The following is a 23,064-nucleotide window of genomic DNA, read 5'->3' on the forward strand; positions in this document are numbered from 1 at the left end:
GTATCATAAAAAAGTCAAGGGAAATTTTCAGGTCTGTTAGTTGAACACGTAGGCTTTCGCGACCAATATCATCCATAATACAGGAAACGTCGTACTCAGATTGTAAATGTTGTGGCTTTGCTCTCCAACACACCGGTGTGCTGTACGAGTGATGAATTGGCATATTCCGTTTACGTGACAAACCTTACTGGTTGGCTGTGTCGGGTGGTGGCGGATTTAACGACACATTTATATATTTATGCGATCTAACCCAAAAAACCTGTATAAGGTCTCTATTAGTAAGAGGATATTTGACCGGAACAAAAATTAATTGGATTGATCGAGATGCAGTTAGACTTAACATTTTAAGTCCTTTAAACTAGAAATCCTTACTTTGTCTAATGTGCTTATATTAAAAACCATGGTAAAACATTCTATAAAATAAGGAAAAGTTATTAAATGAATCCAGTGTATCACACTTCCAATGTAAACACTGAAATGACTTTTGCTCAAAAGAACATGGTTCTTAAGGCGGCCTTATGCAAGAGTACAATGCGTGTTCTGCCCCCATCCAGAAATATAAAAAATAAAACAGACATGAGATATGCCAGAGCATCATATTATGCATAGCCCTGTCACTTGACATCAGAGCTACCATATTCAGTGATAAGATGTCTAGGCTGTGCCCATATCTCTTTTGAAGGGCTGATACACCAGCAAAGTGAATAAATAAGCTTATGGACTTTGCTGTCTTGCAAAGCATGGCTACCCATGTGGGAGATGTGCAGGGAGTAACGGGGTCACTCTCAAAGAGAGCAATGCACACTCAGTCTCAGAAGTGGGAACGCCATGCAGGAGTGGGTCCCACTGTAGCACATTGCCTGCACATGTGCAGAACGACCGAGCTGAGAATTTGAATAGCATTCACTGATTTGGGCCCCGCTGTTGTTTTTTGGGGGGCTATTGATTTTGTTTCCAGTGCATGAGTCTGAATGACCCTGGTGTTTGGTAAATGGGATAGTGATGGCAATGAGGATGTTGACTGCTGTCATGTGCTGGTCCTTGGGAAGCCCGTGTGTTAAGGTTTTTGTCTTCAGATTTCTATGTTCAAGCACCAAATGACACCGGAATCTTTACACGGAGTATGTTGACGGTCGACAACAAAAAAACGGTGCTCAATGAAAGTCACTAATGCAAAGTTTTTCCATGCAATGTATTCAACAATGCAAGTTATAAGATAGGCCCAATTGCAATTCAGAGCACAATTTATTGGAAAATAAACGTTTTATTTATATAAAACAGTAACCATGATGAACGTATTTCAGCACATTCTAGAGTGATAATTCTAATGGCATGCTGTGTGCGATTAATTAATCAATTATTAAAAACACTGCTTTAGTGGAAATAATGACTATTCTAATTATGTATACTCAATTATGAAAATGCTACAGACATCTAATGCATGAATTTGCACAATGACATGCATACATATGCCTGAAACAAAACATTGTGTAATACTTGTTGAATTTTTCTAACAGATCCAAATATGATTTAAGCTTGAATGTATGTGGATGAAGAGTGCAGCTAAGAAATCACAAACCTGAAGAGCAATTATAAAAGAATATGAATCTGTCAATTATCAATGTATTTTTACTTAACAGCAAGGCCATGTGTCATGTAAAACCATTTCGGAAAACCAAAAATTTGTTTTAAAACGCTGAAGTAGTGAGTTGAATCCCAGCAGCTTTCATGACGCCCACACAACAAACCTGTATTTCTGATGTGAGCTGCGCCATTCGTGCCCTGATATCAAGGTCATCTGCAGTAAATCAAATAGCGAAGACACGGTATATGACAGTAAAACATTTTCACGAAGCAGATATTAAGTACAGTAATTTTCTTTTGTCATGGAATGTTATGTGTGGGTGTCCAGGTATATGACTAGGATTCATAATCGTGACATGCAATTAACATAGTATATTTACAAATCATTATAAATTATAATTGAGTGGAGTACATATTAGTCATGCAAACGCCTGACCAATAAATCATATAAGTAAAGCTACATAAACATTAAGACCAAAAAAGTGATGATATTTCAAATGAATGGACTGTTATCAGAATGACTGCAGTTTAACTTGACTAAATACCACTATGTTAAAGAAAAATGAAGGTCAGCACGTAATGGGTTGACATTTTTATTATAATTTGTCAGTTGAACTGGACTTCAAAACAACACATTTTAGCTGGTGATTTCAGCAAAATGTGGTTTACTGCATGAAGATGAGGATATGGCAAAGACACTAACACCACATACACAAAATCCATGAGACATGAAACACTAGGCATTTATCCACATTGAAAATGACCAACATTATAGTGAAAACAGCAGCCCACACGACTTGGAAATAATACATCTAAGCTCAAAAGCATCAGTAGTTTGCATTTCAAAAAATGGAACCATCTGACATTCAAAACTATTTCAGAAAAAGCCAAAATGTACACATAAATAAAAGCACCACATGCATTACCAAGCATATGCCATTCACATCGACATAATATATACTGCTGGTACATTTGATTAATCTCTCCTTGGTCAAAAATCGTCCACATGGATAATTACCATGCATTTTAAATTGATAATCAATGTGAGCCACCAACATACGGTAATAAACAATTTGTCCATTTTGTAGTGATAAGGGGCCATACAATGGAAATTGGCCGTGTATGTTTAAGCCAGGTAATTGTACGCTGGCAACCGTACCTATGGTGATGTCCGCCTGGGGATGAGGACATTTTCTCCGAAGCAAGCGTTCATAGAGAGCCCGCATGTTGTTGAGCGCTAGTCACGCATTGTAGACACGCAACAGTTAACTTTTTGCATTTCATCGATCACATATTAACCAGGCTAAGTGTGAATCTGAGACAGAAGTGCACTCAAGGATGTATTAACCTTAAAGTAAAATCCAAGTGCTCACGAAAACCTAATGTGACTTAATGGTCACTGGTGTTTGGCATTTCAGTAAAGAAAAAACATGTTTTTTGGTTAAGATTTCCACTTATTCAATTATTTGCTGAAATGCAAAAAAAAACCTAACTTGATGCCAGATTGTTTGTAGAAATGTCCTTCAAAAATGTAGGTAATGCAGAGTTTAAAGCATCTATGGATTTCTGCCAGCCTCGATTCCTCTACATTTTCTGTTAAGCTACAAATGCTCGAAATATGAATGGTTTGGTCCTATTTTTAAAAGATCATTGTCATCTTTGTATGACAATAACATTAATTAATGATGGAATTGTTGTAAAGACAAGTTATTAGTGAATGGTAATATTCCTTGTGTTGATGACAACGACAAATATATATGCACCAACATTTATGATATGCCCAAGCAAACAAAAATGAGGCCATGCTAAAGAGAGGCTTCCTAGGATTATTTGTTTTATTTGGATATTCAGAGACTGTATAGCTTTCAAATGTTGAGTGCTATGCTAAATGAGTATCTACATTGAGTGTCATGGAAAATGCTATAAATTTGCATTATTACGTGAAAAAGATGCAAACAGATCAACAATGCCATATCAGAAGGCTGCGAATATTTACTACAACTGAGACTGTAAAAATAATGAGCAGATCATCAAGGCTTAATTTTGTAAATACTTCCTTTGCAATTAAACCTGCATTGGACAGCTATATGAATGGTATGTAGGGATGCAAGGGTCAATAGTGATATCCCCTATATTATTTAGCAAAGGTATTAACATGGAGCAACACTCAATCCTAGTAAGCCTTATAGAAGCTAACCAAGCTTGCAAAGACAAAATAACGAATTAAACATTAAGCAAACTAATAACCGAGTGAAAAAAACCTCATAAAAAATAATAAGCATTTCTAAGATCTTTCCTGTTATGTGAGTCATGTTTTTGTCAAACACCATTGCAATGATTATTTTAAAGTAAACTTTATTCGGTCTACAAATTATTAAAATTGATACAGATATGATCAACTATATGTTTTCAAAATAGGACATCACATCACAGGAGAGAAACTGTAAAATGCTAATTGTAAGGCATGCATTGATGAATACGGTGCGCATTGATCTTACCTAACTGTGCCCTTTGGGTCTCAGGGATGACTTTCATGATGCAGGCAAAGTAGTTGAAGAGGTTTTTGTAAGCGGACAGGATGGTCCTGCACATTGTGCGGTGCCAGTTGTAGGCATGTTGCAGTGCAGTCTCTGACACCAGGAAAGAGCTACCCTGTGCAACACAAATGTGAAAATTAATTACGCGGCGCTGATTTAACATGCCCAACTCACTCGGCCAAAGTGAAATGTTCACATTTTCTGTAGCCTTAAGGTGTTGGTAAATACCAAAGAACCTAATAAAGTGTTACATTCACTGCACGCACAACAGTACAAATTACCTCCATAAATCAGTGTTTTCAATGCATTGAAGTAATGGGGAAGGAATTTTTTCTTGTGCAGCAGACCAGTAAATGTCATCTACACGTACTGTAATGCAATTGAAATCCTCGCAGCATTGACATTAAATTAATTAGAACACATAACCTAAAGGCAACAACATAGGAATTCATTTCAATCCTCTATGTAACAACTAATGTTATTACATAATAACACGAGAACAAAATAATGTTTTATGTTCTGAAAACAATGTTATATAAATACCTGAGAATTTTCAGGTTACAAGTATGTTTAATAACAGTTATCTCAATTCATTTCAAGTCTATTATTTCAGGAAGGCGCTATTAGAGGATGTTTGGCCAAATCCATTTTGATAATTATGCTGACAACACTGTAATAAATTGTTGTTTGTTCCTGGGTAGTAAGTGTTATTTCCTACTTGCTTATGCCTCAAAAGTACAGAAAATGCCTAGTTTCCCACAAACGTTGCTTTTGTGACCAGGACAGTAATATTTTGAAATTTTACTATTTGCAATGATAAAATGGGCGAATTTGTGTCTTTTCGTTCACATAAAGTCAGAAAACAACAACATATGAATCAAATAAACATGTATTTATACTAAATACAAAAAAAAAATTACCCGTAACAACAAAGTTTTTCACTATAAATCCTTTATATGCGTGGCATCGGTTTTATTTTATTATTCATTTCTGTTTTTCTTGAGTAAGAGTTTCATTTTTATCACATTGGTATTTTAAATTAAATATGAATTTCTTTTTTCCTAAAAAGTGGAACATTTTGGGGAAAACATTTTCACGAAAATAAATTGTCACGCACAATGAGTCTGTGTGCAAAATGTCAGCTCGATTGGATCACGGGAAGTGGGTTAAAAAACGACCGAAAGATTTGCACGGTCGTAAGCGCGCAAGCAAGTGAACTTAATATAAAGGATTGAATTACTACTAAAGATTTAGACACCACGGCGCACTACCACAGGCGGGACTGGCCACAGTGTGGGGAGGAACAACGTCAAGTGGTAGCCACTGGTGGACCCTCGGAAGGTGCTGATGCCACCACTGCATATCAAATTGGGCCTTATGAAACAATTTGTCAGAGCTGTAGATAAGGAGTCAGCAGCCTTCAAGTACCTTCAAGACTTCTTCCCTAAGTTGTCTGAGGCAAATGTCAAAGCCGGTGTCTTTGTCGGACCACAGATAAAGAAGATCCTGGAGTGCAATGAATTCCCCAAAAAGCTCACTAGTAAGGAGAAAGCGGCTTAAAACAGCTTTGTCGCAGTGGTTTGTGGCTTCCTGGGCAATCACAAGGTCGATAACTATGTGGAGCTGGTTGAGACTCTGGTGAAGAACTACAGCAGAATGGGCTGTAGGATGTCCCTCAAAGTCCATATCCTTGATGCTCATCTTGATGAATTCAAGGAGAACATGGGAGCGTACTCGGAGGAGCAAGGAGAGCGCTTCCACCAGGATATACTGGACTTTGAACACCACTACCAAGGACAGTATAACGGGAACATGATGGGAGACTACATTTGGGCGCTGATTCGTGAAAGTCATTTACAGTATAATCATAAATCTCGAAAAACTACTCACTTCTAAATCTTTTGTAGTCATTTTTGTACGACTTTAGTATAAATACATGTTAATTTTTCTGACTATGTGAACGAAAAGACACAAATTCGCCCGTTTTCTCATTGAAAATAGGTCAATTTAAAAATATCACTGTCCTGGTCACAAAAGCAAAGTTTGTGGGGAACAGTAGCCATTTTCTATACTTTTTATGCATAAGCAATTACGAAATAACACCTACTACCCATGAACAAAAATTGTGTTACATAGTGCAATCATTATATTGTCAATTAATACCCCATGGCACTTCACAATAGAGAACCGAGCTGTTACTTCCACACTACAATAAAGTCTGCTCCAATCCCATGTTACAAAAAAACAGCTTTGCCTTTATACATGAAGCATGCATGTATATGTGATAAATGCATCTTCGCACTCTGTGTAATTGTTTTATCCATCAGTTCGAGCTATTTAATATATTGCATTAAAAACTCAGCCATTTACAATATGTTCTATATTTTTTCAAACTGAAACTATAATCTGCAATGATGTTAAGCATAACGAATTGTGAGTGGAAACATTTAATCAGTACATGAATTAAGCTAGTTGGCTTCTCACATAATGACCATTTGTTAATGTATGTATACCACTTGAATGTTTTAAAAATGGTGCAGAGAAATAATATTTCGAATGTTCTACTTGTCATCAAAAAATCTCTGGTTTATTATTTTTAAGCAGCTCTGTACCCAGAAGCAATGAAACTAAATTTCTAATGCGCAATTACCTCTAAAAATGGCTGTAAAAAGTTATGTAAACGAGTGTATTTAAATGTAAAATAAGAAAGTTATGCAAAGATGAATTATTCCACGGCAGTATTAAGGTCTCTTGCAGGATAAAGCATTTTGAAAGATACATTGCTCATGCTGACACACACCACGAGGTAGCACTCTAAAATGATACCAAATGTTCAAGTGATAAGGACAGCCACAGAAGTATACAGTGTTTTTTTTTTTACCAAAAACTTCCATTGTGTCAACACTGTATAAAAAATGTTCCAAGTAATGTGTTTTCATCTAAAGCCTAGAAAATGTTGGTTTGCCTTTGGTTTAGCCCTGAAGTAATTTTTCTCATCTTTGAGTGTTAACTTTCTGAGGATGTAGTTTCTTAGATAAAAAAACCCTTATCAAATTAGCAGGTGAAAAAGCCATGCAGGGATTTCACCACTGACAGGCACTGCCAAGTTGGCGGGAATCCAAACACAATTGTCCATTTGATCTTTTCTGGCAGAAGGCAGACTTACGTCAGCTGCAAGCTGCTTCACGTAGCCGGGGCCAAAGAGAATCATCTCCAATGATGGGTTTGTGACTTCTCGATTTGTTGGCTGGCTGCTTTTGTTCAGCCACGTGCTTTTGGGTGGACGTTGGAAGCTGAAAAATCAGATATAAATTTCACAATAATACACATCATTGTTATTAACACTTGACCACTGCATTGTGTAGTATTGTAAAGACCAGCGGTTATCTGGGTAATAAATAATAACAATAATAGCGTGACCTTTCATTCAAATACAACTTTTCAAAAATGTTAAATTGTCACTTCATTTACACATTGCACATGCGTTATTCTGCTTGTAAAGATCTCCGCGAAAACATTAAATACATGCGATTGGAGGCTCATGGGGACGTAATATTTCAAGTCAGTTTTACCACGCTTCATGAAGAAACAAATGACTGAAACATCATTCCAGAATTGAAATATTTATTTCATCTATAAACATTTAATCAACAGGTCCCATAATTTGGTTCACCAACTGGTCCTGCTGCTATGGATGATATCCTCAGTTATACCAAATCAATCCAGGAACTTTCCCTTTTTCATAATTTGAATGACAGTGTTTACTTCGTAAAGTATGATACAGGTTTCCCTCTGCTTTTGTGTATTAGTGCCAAACCTATTTCTACACAAATTTCACTTTTTGCAGCTTTAATTCAGTCATATGTGGCTATGCGGATGAACGCAGGACAACATTGTGTGCGTTACTTGACAAGCAGCCGTCTCGTGCGGTTTTGCTTAGTGCGCCCTTTTTTTGAACGCATCTCCGGAATAAAGCGAGGGAAACCAGATGTAAAAAACTTCCTTTTTGTCTAAAAGAATATTTAATTCCTGGGATTTATACATTCTTTGCAATACAAATCTGAAATAAAAACGTCCACTCCCTTATATCACGTGTTACAGGTCCTTCCAAGGGTTACCTATAGTGCCTAAAGAAAGTTTTCAGTCAGTATAAATTAGCTGTTAAATGACTGCGATTGCAAACATGGTCAATCAAGGACATTAAACACAAGCTGAGAATATTCTCAGGTTTTTTCGGTAAAGTCACGTAGGTAAAAACATTAAAATTAATGAAAGTAAAATAAAACAAAACAAAATAAAATTCACGACGTTTCGGAGGCAACACAAGTCTCCGTCATCAGGTGGGACCGTCACAGCCGAATTATCTAGAACAAGCTGAGAAGTGTGCAAAGAATCTTGGTGAGGTGCATGCTTGGAATTACACTGATACATTATAAGTATACAAATGGATCTGACAGCAAATACAATTTATATACACCATATTAACTGCTGAGGAACTAAAGTGGACTTGGGGCAGGACATATGACGAGAATAACATGAGAGCGAGAGCCAAAGGAGAGAGGATGCAAGCCAAGGAGATAACACAATGAAATCAGCTTGTGATCAGGAGCTATTTGGATGAATAAATTGCTTAACCATGTGGAATATTGAGGGCTTGAGAGGCCTTTAACCAGCAGTGGATACATCACAATTGATGGTTGTAAAATCTAATATTCATTATGCAATGGAAGTGATGTCAAATGTGAAGTAACACAGCATATAAAGAGGAATTAGGATACATTTTCTGAAAGTGGAGAAAAACACTGGACCCATCATGCCGAACAAGCGGCACTACCCAAAGACACATCGAGGAGCTACACAGCAAAAACAGTGAAAACCTATGCATGAGTAAGGACTGATTGATGCACACACTATTTTGCATTTTACTCAGAGGTAATTTATCAAATTCAGCGAATGGCAATGTCCATGAATGTTTTACCACGTCAGCGGCTGATGCAGCGCAACCAGCGATGCATGCACGCTCATCGACACCACCGACAAGTGGAAATAGTCGAACATGAGCGGCAGGTGGTGGTGCAGCCCTTGCGGCGGGGAGAAGTTCATCTTGAGTGTGCGGCTGCTGATTAGCTGCATGGCCGACAGGTCATCTTGCCTGCAACAGCGCACATGCACAAAATGACACCAAGAAAAAAAAAGGAAAGATAAAAACAAACCCCCACAAAAGTTGTATATATATACACACACACATGCATTCCCACGTGATTTATTTATATCCGTGGGGCCCTTTTAAAGCATTCCTGTACATGCCTGCATCTCCTGCCTTCAGTCAAATGTAATGAATGGGTGAAGGAATGAAGGGTGAAAGCTAACTTGAATTCCAAATCAATAAATGAGTGGAGAAAAAAAAGCAATTCATTTGTTTATATTTAAAACTATAATGAACAAGTATACATCCAGAAAGCTAAACATTGATTACCCTTATGTGCAAATCTATATACGTTTTACAAACGGATTAAACTATAAACAATATCGGACACACATAACACCATGTCATGGAAAATAATACAAACACCACAAAGCTACATTTATATTTACAGAAAATATTAAGAAAATCTCCTTTAAATAAAAAAGTCAAGAAAGTTTATATTGCCCCTTCATACTTGAGGCTAAAAAAGCCTCACAGCAACCGTTGGATTTTTTTTATTTTATAGCAAAATGGAATGTAACTTACACTACATTTACTTGCAAGCTTTGTGTACCAAAGAACCATAATTGTATGTAAATTGCTGCAGCAGTATACCACATCGTGCAATTTATGAGCCAACTTAAGCACTGCCATACAGTTGGCAATAAAAATGTTAGCTGTGTTATGCGTCAATGAATTATGTTTTGATGCCTACACATAGCTTACCGAATGCAGTAATAGCAGGCCACTTTTTGTTACTAGATTATACTTTGGCTGAGCACAGGCCCAAAGGTTCAAATGCCAAGCGGCCAACAACAAAGAACACTCTTAAGGTTGTAACAGATAACAGTTAACATATTTCTTGAATTGACCACGGCCATAAGAGTATGGGCAAAGAGATGGGGGAGAATTCCCAAGTTGAGCATTGTGTGGGAAGAAGCAGATAGAGAAGTAGATTGAAATTCAGTGCAGTGGTTGAAACAAGTATAGACGAGAATCAACAGTGAGTCTGGTAGAGGAGAAAGCAATGAGTGAAGTTCATGGGAGCAGGAACCAGGGTAGTCGCGATAAAAGAGTAATAAGTGACCGAACACTGGTAAGCGAGTGACTAGAGAAACTTAGTGAGGACTGGATCATCAATTTACCCGACTGCTTTAGGTTGAATTACATCAAGTACAGCAAGGTTCGGATGCGGGTAATTTGCCACAAAATTGCAAGCAGAATTACAACTTCTGGGCGAATTTGTGCTTTGTATAATTGTAACAATTGTTAAAGAAGATGTTGCCTCCTTAGCCGGATTCATAATAAAGCCATCCAATGAGCCATTCCATGACAAGTCAGATGAGATTGGTGTGCCAAGCAGAATAATATTTTTTTACAAAGCTCCTTATTTGTGATTAAGGCTGACAAATATTGATGTTCTAACAAAAAATGAATGTAATTTCATTAGATTATGCGCGAATACACACACACATGCACACATATGACTGAAAGTTTACTGAACATTTTACAAATATTATACATTTGGAAGAATGTTTAGTGTTTCCATGATATTTTCTAACAATTAAATAACTTTTAAAAGTCATAGACTGCAAACTTTAATTACTATATACTATACTAAGAAAACAATCATGCATGTTTTTGTTCTGGACCACAGACATGCGGTGGCACATGCGTGTAATGCAGCACTTTGGAGTTCAGGATTGACGATCACAAAGATTTCGTCACTCATGAATTGACCAAACATTGAAATGAAAACGTCCTAAAACGGCCAAGATACTGTTATTTTCACCAACAATTATCAATCTGTAATAAAAGACTGTCAGTCACTGCTGGTCTCCGCTTGTCTTTTATTTAGGTTCTTCTCCGCACCCCGCTGGTCTCCTCCGCGGACCAGCGTCGTCTCGCGTGCGCCCCGCACGCGCTCCCTCGTCAGCTCCTCCACTCTTCCTCACACCCCGCTGGTCCTGATAAGGGACCAGCGACTCCTCTCGCGTGCCGCGCACGCTCCTCCGTTAGCTCCTCTACTCCCACACTCCGCACACCGCTGGCCGACGGCGTGCTGAGGTCCTTCGGCCACGTGGCCGATGGCGCGGATCTCTCTCACCACCCAACGTGGCTCAGACTCTTAACTTCCCCAACTGACCCCGATCTCTTCCGGGCTCCCACTTATATCCTTTCCCCCCATGTGACCCTGACTCCTCCCCTTCCAGATCGTCAGATCCGGCTTTCCATACTGCCCTGCTGACTCCGCCCCCATTCACCTCACCTCCCATTGGAGCCGAGGTGAACGGTGGCCCCTCCCACACGCCCCGCATACCAGGCTCCGCCCCCCAATACCCCCGGCCGTGTGATTGGGCCAGAGCCCAGCAACAACCCGATTTACGCTCGCATTACAAATCTATAAAGGGTAGCCCTTGCCTTTGCAATTAGGAGTACAAGAATACCAAGCAATACTAATTTGAGCAGAGATGCTTGGCCGAGCATGTAATGGCTTTCACCCCTTGCAATTTGAATGTTAATTTATGGCTCACAATTTGATTCAAGATTATATTATTTTAAACCACTGTAGCATATCTAGTGACTGCAGGGTTCACATTAACAATTGCATGCAAACTACAGGAATTAAAATAACAATGTGTTACTCGCGCTGTTCTATACGTGCATTATGAGTGTAAGAATACATTTTAATTGATTAATGTGTCGTTGACTTAACCGTTTTGTCGCATCGACTTTTATGTGCACTAATTTAAGAAACAAAAGTTATTCAAATAATATTTGCCCTTGTACCATGGAGCAAGTTGTCCCTGCCCATTACCAGTTGGAGCCGCAAGGGTTTCAGTTAACAAAGCAGTCATTTTACCCGTGGGGCATTGCTTGATGCCATTTATAAGGCACTTGCTGGTAACTACCGAGACACGATATTGAACAATTTGGCTCCCTATGCAATAGTGCCATTGTCAGGTTCTATTCAGAGCAGGCAGCTTAAATACAAAGGTTGCGAAGGGAAAAAACGCCACCAACTACACAGCCACCTCGAAAGCCAATTCATCCTGTGAAAAGTCCCTGACGTGTGTCAATATTACAACACCTAAACAGAAAAACAAATGTTGCCTGTCCCTGCAAGAGACTCGCCAGCGACACCTGAATATTTGCACTGTACCTGCATATGAGCACTCATTTACAATGACTTAAAGGAGTGTCCTTTACAGTATTTATGCCCTGCAGGGAGAGAGCTAAAATGGATGGTAAGGAGGTGGGAGTGTTACCATTTTTGCAAGAATGGTGAGAAAGCAAAAATATGAATGCAATGAAATTACTGGTTTGACCACAGTGGGTGGGCACTAATGTTGTTCTTGCAAAGTACTGAGTGTGTACACGTTGTCACGTTACCACAAGTATACACGTTACCACCAGTATTTTTTTTCTCGTTTGTTTTGTTGTCGGCTATTGCGGGCTTTAAAAGTCATCACCAAAAAAGATAATTTAGTATAAGTTTCAAAACAGTTTAAAGTGCTAGGACGAAACTGCTGAATACTTACGCAAAGTCTCCATCCGTGAAATAAAGATCGACCACAATCTGGAAGCACACATCATTCAAAGATTCTTGGACCTGAAAATGAAGCAAAGTATGGCCAAACGTGTGAATATCAAATTGTTTAAATTGCATCAGCATTCTTCAAATACAATACAGAAAAAATGATGTGGCTTACATTAAAAAAAATATCAAATGAAGCTGGGTGATCTAGGGTAATGGAATGTCCATATTCAAAAAGCCATTAAAGGTTATACCTGAAATTGGCCCCAAGATAAACTTGGTCGAATTCACTACATGGGTTGATAAAGCATGTGCTTTTCTAAATGAAATTTTACACATCATTAAATAATACATGTTAACTTTTGGAAAAGTAAAATCTTTGTAAGTGGCCTGCCAAGAACCTGAGCTTTCAGTGAATGCATTGATACTTTGTTGCTTATGTATTGCCGGCTCCCTTTATGAATTATTCATTAGTAATGAGTAACATTTTATTTTGGCATGTATACGTTTTCAGCAGGTGCAGCGGATCATGCTCATAATCCAGCTATTTCGAAGCAGGGCCATGGGTGCGAGACACACACACACCTGCCTGGCAATTAGATGGTTGGGGGGTGGGGGGCAGTATAGCAAGTTGGATGCCGACAGGTTGGGACTGCAATTAAGAAACCAACACGCCTGGGTATTCTCCAGGTATTGCTGGTTTCTACCCAAATAAATAATCCAGAAAAAAATAGCCAAACATCCAAGTTAGAACCATATTCAAAATGTGTACTGGGACTTAGAGGATTTCCTGTGTAAAGACATACATTGCTAAGTTATTATAGGCCTTTTAATTATTTTAAAATGTTTTAAATTACACATAGCAAACCATTCTACTCTCGATTATGGAGACAAGTTATTGTCCTTTAAACACTTTTTTAACCTTTTTGCTGTCCACGAGGAGCAGGGCTTTAAGGAGAATGACTTCATTGAGGACGACTTCTTCATTTTTATAGAGGATTAAAAATGTCTTGCTGCAGACCAGGTTATCATGCACCGAGGCAGGAAAGATGAGTTCATTACCTGCAGAAAAAGAAAACCTACATGTTACACGATGCAACTGTACAGTACATCAAACATCCCATGCATACATGTAGTGAGTCCAACTGAGTCGCAGACGTTATTCTTTAGAGGCAACACATTTATTGTAACACGCATATACAAAGCGGTAACTGCCCCTTTACCAGATATAGCCTAGGGTGGTGACCACCCAGCTAACTACACGATACGTAGGAGTTACAGCTACGAAGAGTCAGACCCACACTCGGGTCCCCGGCCATGTGTTGATGCCTCGTAGGACGTAGAGCTTCCAGCTTGTAGAACGACGCGACCCCGATCCCTCTCAGCGACCCACCTTATATCCTCCCTCGGCCCCGCCTGCCTTCTCGAGCGTTCTAGCTCCCTCTCGAGAGCTCTCCCTGGACACGTGATCACCCCCTAGCCCTCCCAACCTGGTGCCTTCTCTGTGGACACTCCAGATCACGTGTCTACGGGGTCAACCAGAGTGCCATGGCCCGGGGCAACCCTGCCCCTGGGCTGACACTCTCCCGCTCCCCCTTGTGGGCGCTCGCACTACACGCCATGCGTGGTGCCTACGCTATCCCAGCGCTCACCAAGCCCCGCTAGGGCTGGTACTAAACCCACCTACGGAGTGTACGCGATGACGGTGCATTGCACGCCGTGCTGTGTTAGAGCCGGTCTCACACAGCAATCCACACGGTGCTGTCCGCGACGTAAGTACATCGAACACCACGGCCCTCCCGGGCCGGCACCATACAGTGAAATCCCCAATACAAAAAACACTATAACGTCACAACATTGCGTTCAATGCACTTCTAAATGAATGCATGATTAGATCAATATATTTAAACATACTGCCGTTGTAAAAAAAAGAACCACAAAGGGCCAAAGCGTATTGATGTATGCCTGTGAGCTTGTGAATTTTACACCCACCTACATGGCATGAACATGTCAATTGCAGGCAGTACAGCAAGTAATTTTCTGGATAATGTGCACATTTTGAGTATTATCCACTAAGAGTAGAGCGAAGAGGTCTCCCCCCCTCCCCCGAGGATATCCAGTTTGTAATATTATATAAATTATCAAAACCGAAATTGTCCAGACATTCATACCCTTTGGTTCTTCAGTAAAGTGACGTAGGTATAAAATAAAATAAACCACGACGTTTCGGGCGCAACACAAGCATCCATCATCATGGACGTTCCGGGCACAACACAAGCGTCCATCATCATGGATTGCTGCAGTCACGAAAGGTTCAAATCAAGATTGTCCAGACATTGCACAAATTATTGAACTGAAATTGAGACTTAGGCTTTGGTGGGAAAACAAGCACTGTAATTATCGTGACTAACATATATTTTAAAAAAATGCTGTAATGAGCATAACCTCATTTCCCTGCTGACATTTTCTGACATCAACAGCACAAATTTATCAACCATTCTCACCTTCATAGTTAAGGTTTTCCATAATCCATATTGAAAAGGGAAAAGCATTAAATATCATTTCCTTCGGTGACCTTTTCAATTAACTGCCAGAACGTAAAATTCACACTTGGTAATGGCCAAAAGGATAACTTCTAAATATTTCTGAATATTTTTTCCTGAAGCTATAAAAACTTACACGTATAATTTTAACCGTGGCTTTGAACAGAAATCGACATGTTGAACACAGCAATGATTACAGTAAATTCGAGCTGTGCGAACAAAGCAGACAGCCTTCAACCAATCACGTATTTTTTTCTCACAGAACATTAAACATGAATGTTTTATAGCGTGCACAGAATGTCAGAGGCTTAAAAAGGCATGCTTGAATCTCAGCGACTAATTGGGATAATTGCCTGGCAAGACAGACTTTCGGTTTCATGTTAAAAGCCTACCCAGGTGATTTCATGCATATACCGTGAAACAATTAAATGGAATGGAAAATTCTTGAAAAAAGATAAGAGCACTCACAATACCGAAGATTTAATATATATTAGAACAGGTTTGTTTAATTCAATCTTAACTTATATAATATGAGTCGTACTGCTATATTATTTAATGCATTTGGCATTTTAATAACTACAATGCTAATGTTACCTCTGACGTGTTAGTAAATTATGAACAAGGAGTCCAGCTTAAATAAGTAAAGCACAACATACGCAAAGACCCATCTCGACTTTCAAATAAGACTTCTCACAAAAGTATTCCATGCAACAACTGTAAACCGGTGATGCAAGTCACCATATATAGGTCCAACCTCAAAGTTAATCATATAAACACTACACCTGCATTTAATTCGAGAAAAACTACGAAAGGAGTATACAATAAAACTACAGTTAAGAAGGTAAGATCACCAAGACTAATGAATACATAATTAGCCCAAGTAAAGAAGGTGAGTAACACTGAGTGATGATGAATGGCACTCATTTGGCTTCAAAGAATTACTGGCAGTGAACAAAGAGGAGGCATGGGACAGTCACTAATATAGAGTTCACATTACACGCACAGTGCATCACACACAAAGCCATAGCCATGATTAAACAATGTCTGCTTATATTAATTAGTATAATAATGATTCCTATGCATAAACTGGCTCCCCCTGCATTTGAAAATGTAATTTATTCTACGAGTTCAGGGCCACTAATTGAGATAAGTACCATTACTACATGGGGTAGAAAGACACTTGGTGAAAACATTCAATATCCGACCAAATATGTTTTAAATTAATATTAAAAGTTAAGTATTATGTGGAGGTGTTACACTGCATGCAATGATTATATTGTAAAACATAACTGCTATTACATGTGATATTTAAACACATCACACATGCTATCATGTCGATGAGATATAAAGACATGACTGTATAATCATAGTGATGGCAGCTAATTACTTCCTGGGCATGTCAAGAGGCATGGCTTTCACAAGTACAAGGTTGACAGATGGATACGCAGCACTGAGGCTGCACTGTTCTGAAACGAACACAAAACTACTGTGTGCTCAGGAAAAATAAAAATTCCTATCTGAACACAATGTTTACAATACACTGCCACTGTGTGCTGTCATGGTCAAACACCATCAACAATATCATTCTCTCATTCTACCAAAAGAAGGTGCGCTTCATACTGGAATCCAAATGCCCTTGTGTGCCTTATCTATATAAAACCCATATAAAATGCTACCAAGCACAATGCCATTTTTAGCCTGGCTTCCCTCGACGTGCAGCGTGAATGTCCCCTCGGCGCCTCTAAGCCTGTTGAAATTCAAGACTTTCTGCACATTGCGTCCTACATTATGGCAAAAAGTCTAAGAATAAAAAAAACATTAGGCCAATTTTGTTCGTCTTTTGTTACATTTTCAATTACTTTTATTAGAATGCAATGGCAAAAAGTGCAAGCATTCATTAAATATGTATACTAAGTAATCTTGAAACATAAGGAGAGAATACTTAAAATTTTGACTTAAAAATTTCGTGACTGCAGGAATTCATATTCTTTGGTTTTCTATCTACGTGACTTTACCGAAAGAACCAAAGAATAGAATACTTTAAAAAAACAACTATTTAGAAATCAATACCCATCTGCAGATCCGTCTTGAAAGGGCTCTCAATCTGTTAATGTGTTAAGGCAAAAAGTGAAATTCTTAACCCTTTAATCATTATGACCCAGCAAAGGTACTTGCTGTACCAGCAGGAAAGCCCTGATCATTATGCTCTATCTAGTCTGTGCAACATAACTGACATACATGCTTAATATGGCACCAGGGAGAGAAAAAATGTGGTGCTGTTCAACAAATCAAATATGCTGTAAATGACCGTTATACCAGAAACCTTGTAATATAGTAAAAGCACTGTTCCCCGGAAGTTTACCATCCCAAATGCTTTATTCACCACCATCTGCCATAGACGGCAATACAAATCTTCCTTCACGTGTCCGGAAAAAATTGGCAACCATCCCCAGCATCTTTCCGTGCTCTTCTCATAGATCTGTTGTTTAGAGGAGCTTCAGGACTGTTGAGTGGTGTGGCTAGCGGCAGACTCAATTGTAAACATCCGCCACTGTGATCACGTGCTTGTCCAATATCGTGACTTAGTATGCTGTATTGTAAACGGACCCCACTGCTACTCTACAACCAATTTATAATGCTCTATAACTGAATGGTCACGACCTCTGTTAAAAGATGATATTATCTATTATATCAGTTGAAATGTAGGCTTGTAACTCAGATAACCAGCATATGTGATTAACTGGCACCCTCCATGCCCTATGGATGCCAGATAACGCAGCTTTTCCTGAAATTCAAAATTGCCTTGTTTAAAATACATTTCTGGCAGCCACAGCATTTGATGGTGCTTAGACGTTCAGTGACAGTATTGTTTTGCCAAAAATTATCAATTTAAAGAAGCAAGAAGGGATTTGACTTGAGAATGTTTCCTTGGAACTGCATCAAGTAGCCTTTTGTCAATCTGTATTCCAGTGACGACTAATACATACAGTTAATAGGGAGCCCTAAAGACCTGAATGCTCTTGAAAACTGGTTAATGTCACACACAGTTGGCACTTTCATGAACTTCCCCAGCTACCCCACTTAAGGCAGAGATAATCTCAGGAGACAAGGCAACAAAGCTAGAATTAAACCTATGTCGCACTCACAATGAGAATGCCCCTCCACCAAATTGAGGGCACACATATGAAGGCAGAAAACGAAAGAGACGCTCGTGTAACACGAATAATTGGATTCCAGACACCTTTACTTGGGTTCGCACAGGCAAACAAATTAAAGCAGCAGTAATTCTCTGAAAGGTTGACTTAATTAATACTGCAAAAGCATTATTCAGACAGCAGATAAGCAGCAATATAGTGCAGACATGATTGCAAGTAGTCTGGCAAAGAAAATAAAACGACTGAATGTCTTAACAACCCTAACAAGCAAAAAAAATTGTAGGCTAATATTTTGGGGAATGGGTTTTCTTCAGAGTGGAGAGTGCAGCCATGTTGACTGACTTAAAGTTAAAGACCACACTTCACAATTCCTTGAAAATAATAAGAAATAAAGACAACATGAGATGGTTAAGGTACTTTTGGAAATTCCGAATTCTAAAAACAAGACTGCAAAGCTTCGGCTTGATTTCTTTGATGCATGTTCTGGTAAAGATATCCATTACATTTACTTTTTATTCTGCTTCGGTTAAGGTAATGAGAGCTGCGATTAAAAATATGTCACATCCTGTCCCATTGGCTGGTGTACATGTATCTATTCGCAGTCACGACCGTGTGCATTACCCCCATGCGACAGTACTACCTCTTTTTTCAGGATAAAATGTTGCATACAGGAAGCAAAATCTAACAAGGGAGAAATATTATGCTGTCATAAGTGTACTTTTGTTACACGTCATCACATGTGAAATAGGAAGCTAAACATCCATAAACTGAAATTGTGCTGGAACGTTATGATAAAGGCATTCTTTAAAACATGCTTGGTTATCCAGTTGTTTCTGGCATCCTTGAATTGTCACACTGTGTTCAGTGCATGCTCTGTAAAATTACAGAAGGTGATTCCATGCCTCAATCTTTGTACGTTAACCAGGGGGGGGGGGATTCAATGCGAGTCATCTGAACTTCCCGAAGCAATCGCAACCAACGCTTTAAACAACACACATTTCACAGCACATCTATCATTCCATAAACTTCAATGGTTTTGATTGAAAAACACATTCTGAAAGGAAAGTTCACTTGCTTTGCTATCGCTCATTAAATATTAAACATTTACGCCAGCACCGTCACCGGCGCATAACCCTTTCAAGTATTTTCAGCCACAAAGGCCACTGCCAATCAAGTTTATGCTGCTGTAAAAACCCCACCACGACACATTGCTGCTTTGATTTTTTTTTCTATTGAGAGTAATTTTTAACAAGGCATGATACGTTTCATTGTGTGCTAGATGTGGTTGCCTTCAAATGACATTGTTTCATTTGAATTGCATCAATGCAAACACTGCTTGTGTGTTGAACAATATTGTATTAACCATGGTTTGTATTAATTGTAAGGTATAATGTTAATGTTTAAAGTATACACATGGATAGCTTTTGAACATGTGTCTTATTCTGATTATTGTTCACTGAAAATGTATGGTGCATTGAAAATCATTAATCATATTAAACACATTCATCCAGGCCACACACATACATTTCTGTGCATCACTTCACAAGCATTTGAAGCCTCTTCATTATACATATTAAATGGGCCATCAGTGATAGAAATAACGTGTACCTTTAAGGTTAATGTTACACATATAAGCGTACTATTGCAAAACCTATGATAGACCCCACAGGAATTATGGGCTGAGTCAATCCACAGCCAAGTGGCTGAGTGATAAAGTGAGCAGCTTCCAATCACAAGGCTGCAAGTTAAAATTCTGGATGGGGGTTGATTCAACCCATCATCTCTAAAGAGTAAATAAAATAAGTAATATTTACAAAAACTTTTAAAAAACACGCTTTAATGAAATGTATCCAACTAGTAATGGAAGAACTCCACGACTCTAGGAAGTGGCCCCGAAGCTTGCCATAACGTAAGGGACCGTGGTGATTTACAGCCAACATCAGTTGACCGTAGATAATTAGACCCAAGCCGAAACATAACATATAAAAACATTGTTTACATTTTTTTTAAATCATAGAATATAGTATTGTCATCAGTATGACATAAGTGTCCCAAGTTTGCAGTCGATAACACATTGGGAAGTGGGTTAAAATTTAGTTACAAGATTTGAAGATACAACGACAACAACAGAGTGAGTTAATAGAAAGCGTGTAATAGGTGCCACTTTGTGGGAAAGTCAACAGTGGTTGTTCTGTGGATAAATTCACCCCTTGCCATTGGAATGTGTAAATTGTACGACTGGTACAGGGCTTTAAAAACAGGAGATGAGCACCTCCCCAATGCTCATTTGAGCAGGAAATCATTTATTCTTTTTACTATTTAGTCGAGGACAGTGTCCCAACTGGTGTGGTGCAGCACAAGGGTGTGCAGAATACTTTTTCTAAAGTCATCTCCAGTTAAATCTTGACTTAAAACTTTCGTGACTGCAGGAATTCATCATATTCTTTGGGTCTTTCGGTAAAGCCACGTAGATAGAAAAATAATACTAAAAAATGATAAAATATCACGACATTTCGATCGCAACACAAGCAATCGTCATCAGGTGAAAAAATAGCGGGAGAGCTACTGAGGCAGGAAAAAAATGTATAGCGGGAGCGCTGCTGAGGCAGGGTGTTCTATATCATGTCCAGTTGTTTCAAGTGCACTTGTTTGATGGTCCAATACCACCATCGAGTGAATAAAAAAGATATAACTACAGAAGTACAAATTTCACACTGGATGCAGGCATGTTTAGCTCTATGAAATACATCTAACAGCTACAGGTGCAGGGCAGGTGTACAACTGGTGCAGTTTGAGGGTACATTGTGTATTTAGTTGAGGTCCATTAAACAGACATTCTAAGACTGTACGTCACACTATTTCCTAATGGGCAAGAGGTGGTCATTAGTAATGTATGGTCAATGTCGTTTTCAAGCGGAAAAGGTGAATTACCAACAATGTTGTTAAACAACTAGGAGTAATACTGGAAACAATCCAAAAATAATGTTCTATATAAATAATTAACAGGACCAAAGTGGAGTATCTCTCTGAAGGGATTAATAAGCTTTGCATGTATATCCTCAAAATATTTGAAATATTAACACAAATACAGTAGAACCTTGGAGATCGAACGCACCAGCACTCGAACAAATCGGTGTTCGAACGATATTTCCGAACATTTTTTGCCCCGGAAACCGAACAAAATTCGGAGGTCGAACGGGCAATCGCGACTTGAAAGAACCTGTACGGCTGAGACGCTTATGGCCAGCGTGCATGACGCTTGCCCAGACAAAGGCGACTCCCCTTCCATACAATGACACCACCACCTCCTCCTCACCACCTTCCACTCAAGCCATCAACTCTCCTTACTACAGGTAAAGTGAAGTTCAATGTTCATTTATTTCTTGTGTCTGGAACCAATTAATGTCATTTACTTTAATTCTTATGGGTAAAATTTATTTGGTGTTCGAATGGCCTTCTGGAACGAATTAAGTTCGATCTCCGGGGTACCACTGTATAAGGAAACACGCCATACATTACATAGTGCAATCACCACCTGCTTGTATATGAGTAACATCTACAGTGCTTGCATGAACTACTGACATACAAGTGAATGTTATTTGTGAATATTACAATAAGATACATTAGTCGAAGCAAGATGATAGTGATGCAGACGGATTTGTACAACATCATGCATTGATTAAATCGAACATTAAAATGTTTAAAGTGTTAAACAATATGCGAATGCACGTAGGAAGATGCGTATGGTTAAAATACTGAATCCCATCAATATATTAGAAGTAGAGCTATTTAAGGTATTTCCTAGAAGATAAGACTAACCTTTAGCGACTACTTTATTTCATAATAGGTTTTTCCCCTTTTTTCTGGCAACAAAGCAGGTGTTAAGATGTTAAAACACCAAACTGAAAGCTTTAACAATCAATCGTGTCTGCATGAACCACAATGCTTGTGGTCAGAATGCAAACAAAAAATATACTCTGATAATATATGCATTGTTCTTAGAGTATATTTTTTGTTTGCATACTGATCACAAGCATTGTGGTTAATGCAAACATGATTCCTTGAAAAAGGTTTTAGTTTGGTGTTTTAACATCTTAACACCTGTTTTGTTGCCAGAAAAAAGGGGAAAACCCTATTATCATATTTTGGTACTGGCAAAGGAGGTCCCATGATTAGATACTTTATTTCATTGTATAACTAAAAAACGATACATCGGTTAGACAGCACAAAACTATTGCATTAAACGTATTTAGACTACCACAGACAATACAGCAGCATGATTTAAAATATTAGCCTCTGGAGTTCTAGCATAGTGAGAACCCACCAGGTTTTCATTAAAAGCCAAATTAACATATTCTTAGGTTTTTTCGGTAAAGTCACGTAGGTAAAAAACATTAAAAAGTAAAATAAAATAAAAATCACGACGTTTCGGAGGCAACACAAGCTTCCGTCTTCAGGTGGTACCGTCACAGCCACGACAGCTGTGTTGCCTCCGAAACGTCGTGATTTTTATTTTATTTTA

At 38.7% G+C, this 23,064-nt stretch overlaps 1 protein-coding gene across 3 annotated transcripts in view; it reads right to left on the reverse strand.

Moving 5' to 3' along the window:
• The window catches only part of FAM135A (family with sequence similarity 135 member A), a 68,643-nt gene that overhangs the window by 39,579 nt on the left and 6,000 nt on the right, over nt 1-23,064 (reverse strand). For all 3 annotated transcript variants that reach the window (XM_078600499.1, XM_078600500.1, XM_078600502.1), the window contains 7 exons: nt 13,767-13,906; nt 12,849-12,919; nt 9,100-9,273; nt 7,288-7,414; nt 4,083-4,236; nt 2,744-2,821; nt 1,749-1,798 (listed from right to left, as the gene is read on the reverse strand). In XM_078600499.1, coding sequence (XP_078456625.1) covers nt 1,749-1,798; nt 2,744-2,821; nt 4,083-4,236; nt 7,288-7,414; nt 9,100-9,273; nt 12,849-12,919; nt 13,767-13,906 — 794 coding nt within the window. The remainder of the gene's footprint in view (nt 1-1,748; nt 1,799-2,743; nt 2,822-4,082; nt 4,237-7,287; nt 7,415-9,099; nt 9,274-12,848; nt 12,920-13,766; nt 13,907-23,064) is intronic.

Source organism: Lampetra planeri, chromosome 14, assembly GCF_965212315.1.
Source record: "Lampetra planeri chromosome 14, kcLamPlan1.2.h2, whole genome shotgun sequence".
NCBI classification, from domain to species: Eukaryota; Metazoa; Chordata; class Hyperoartia; order Petromyzontiformes; family Petromyzontidae; genus Lampetra; species Lampetra planeri.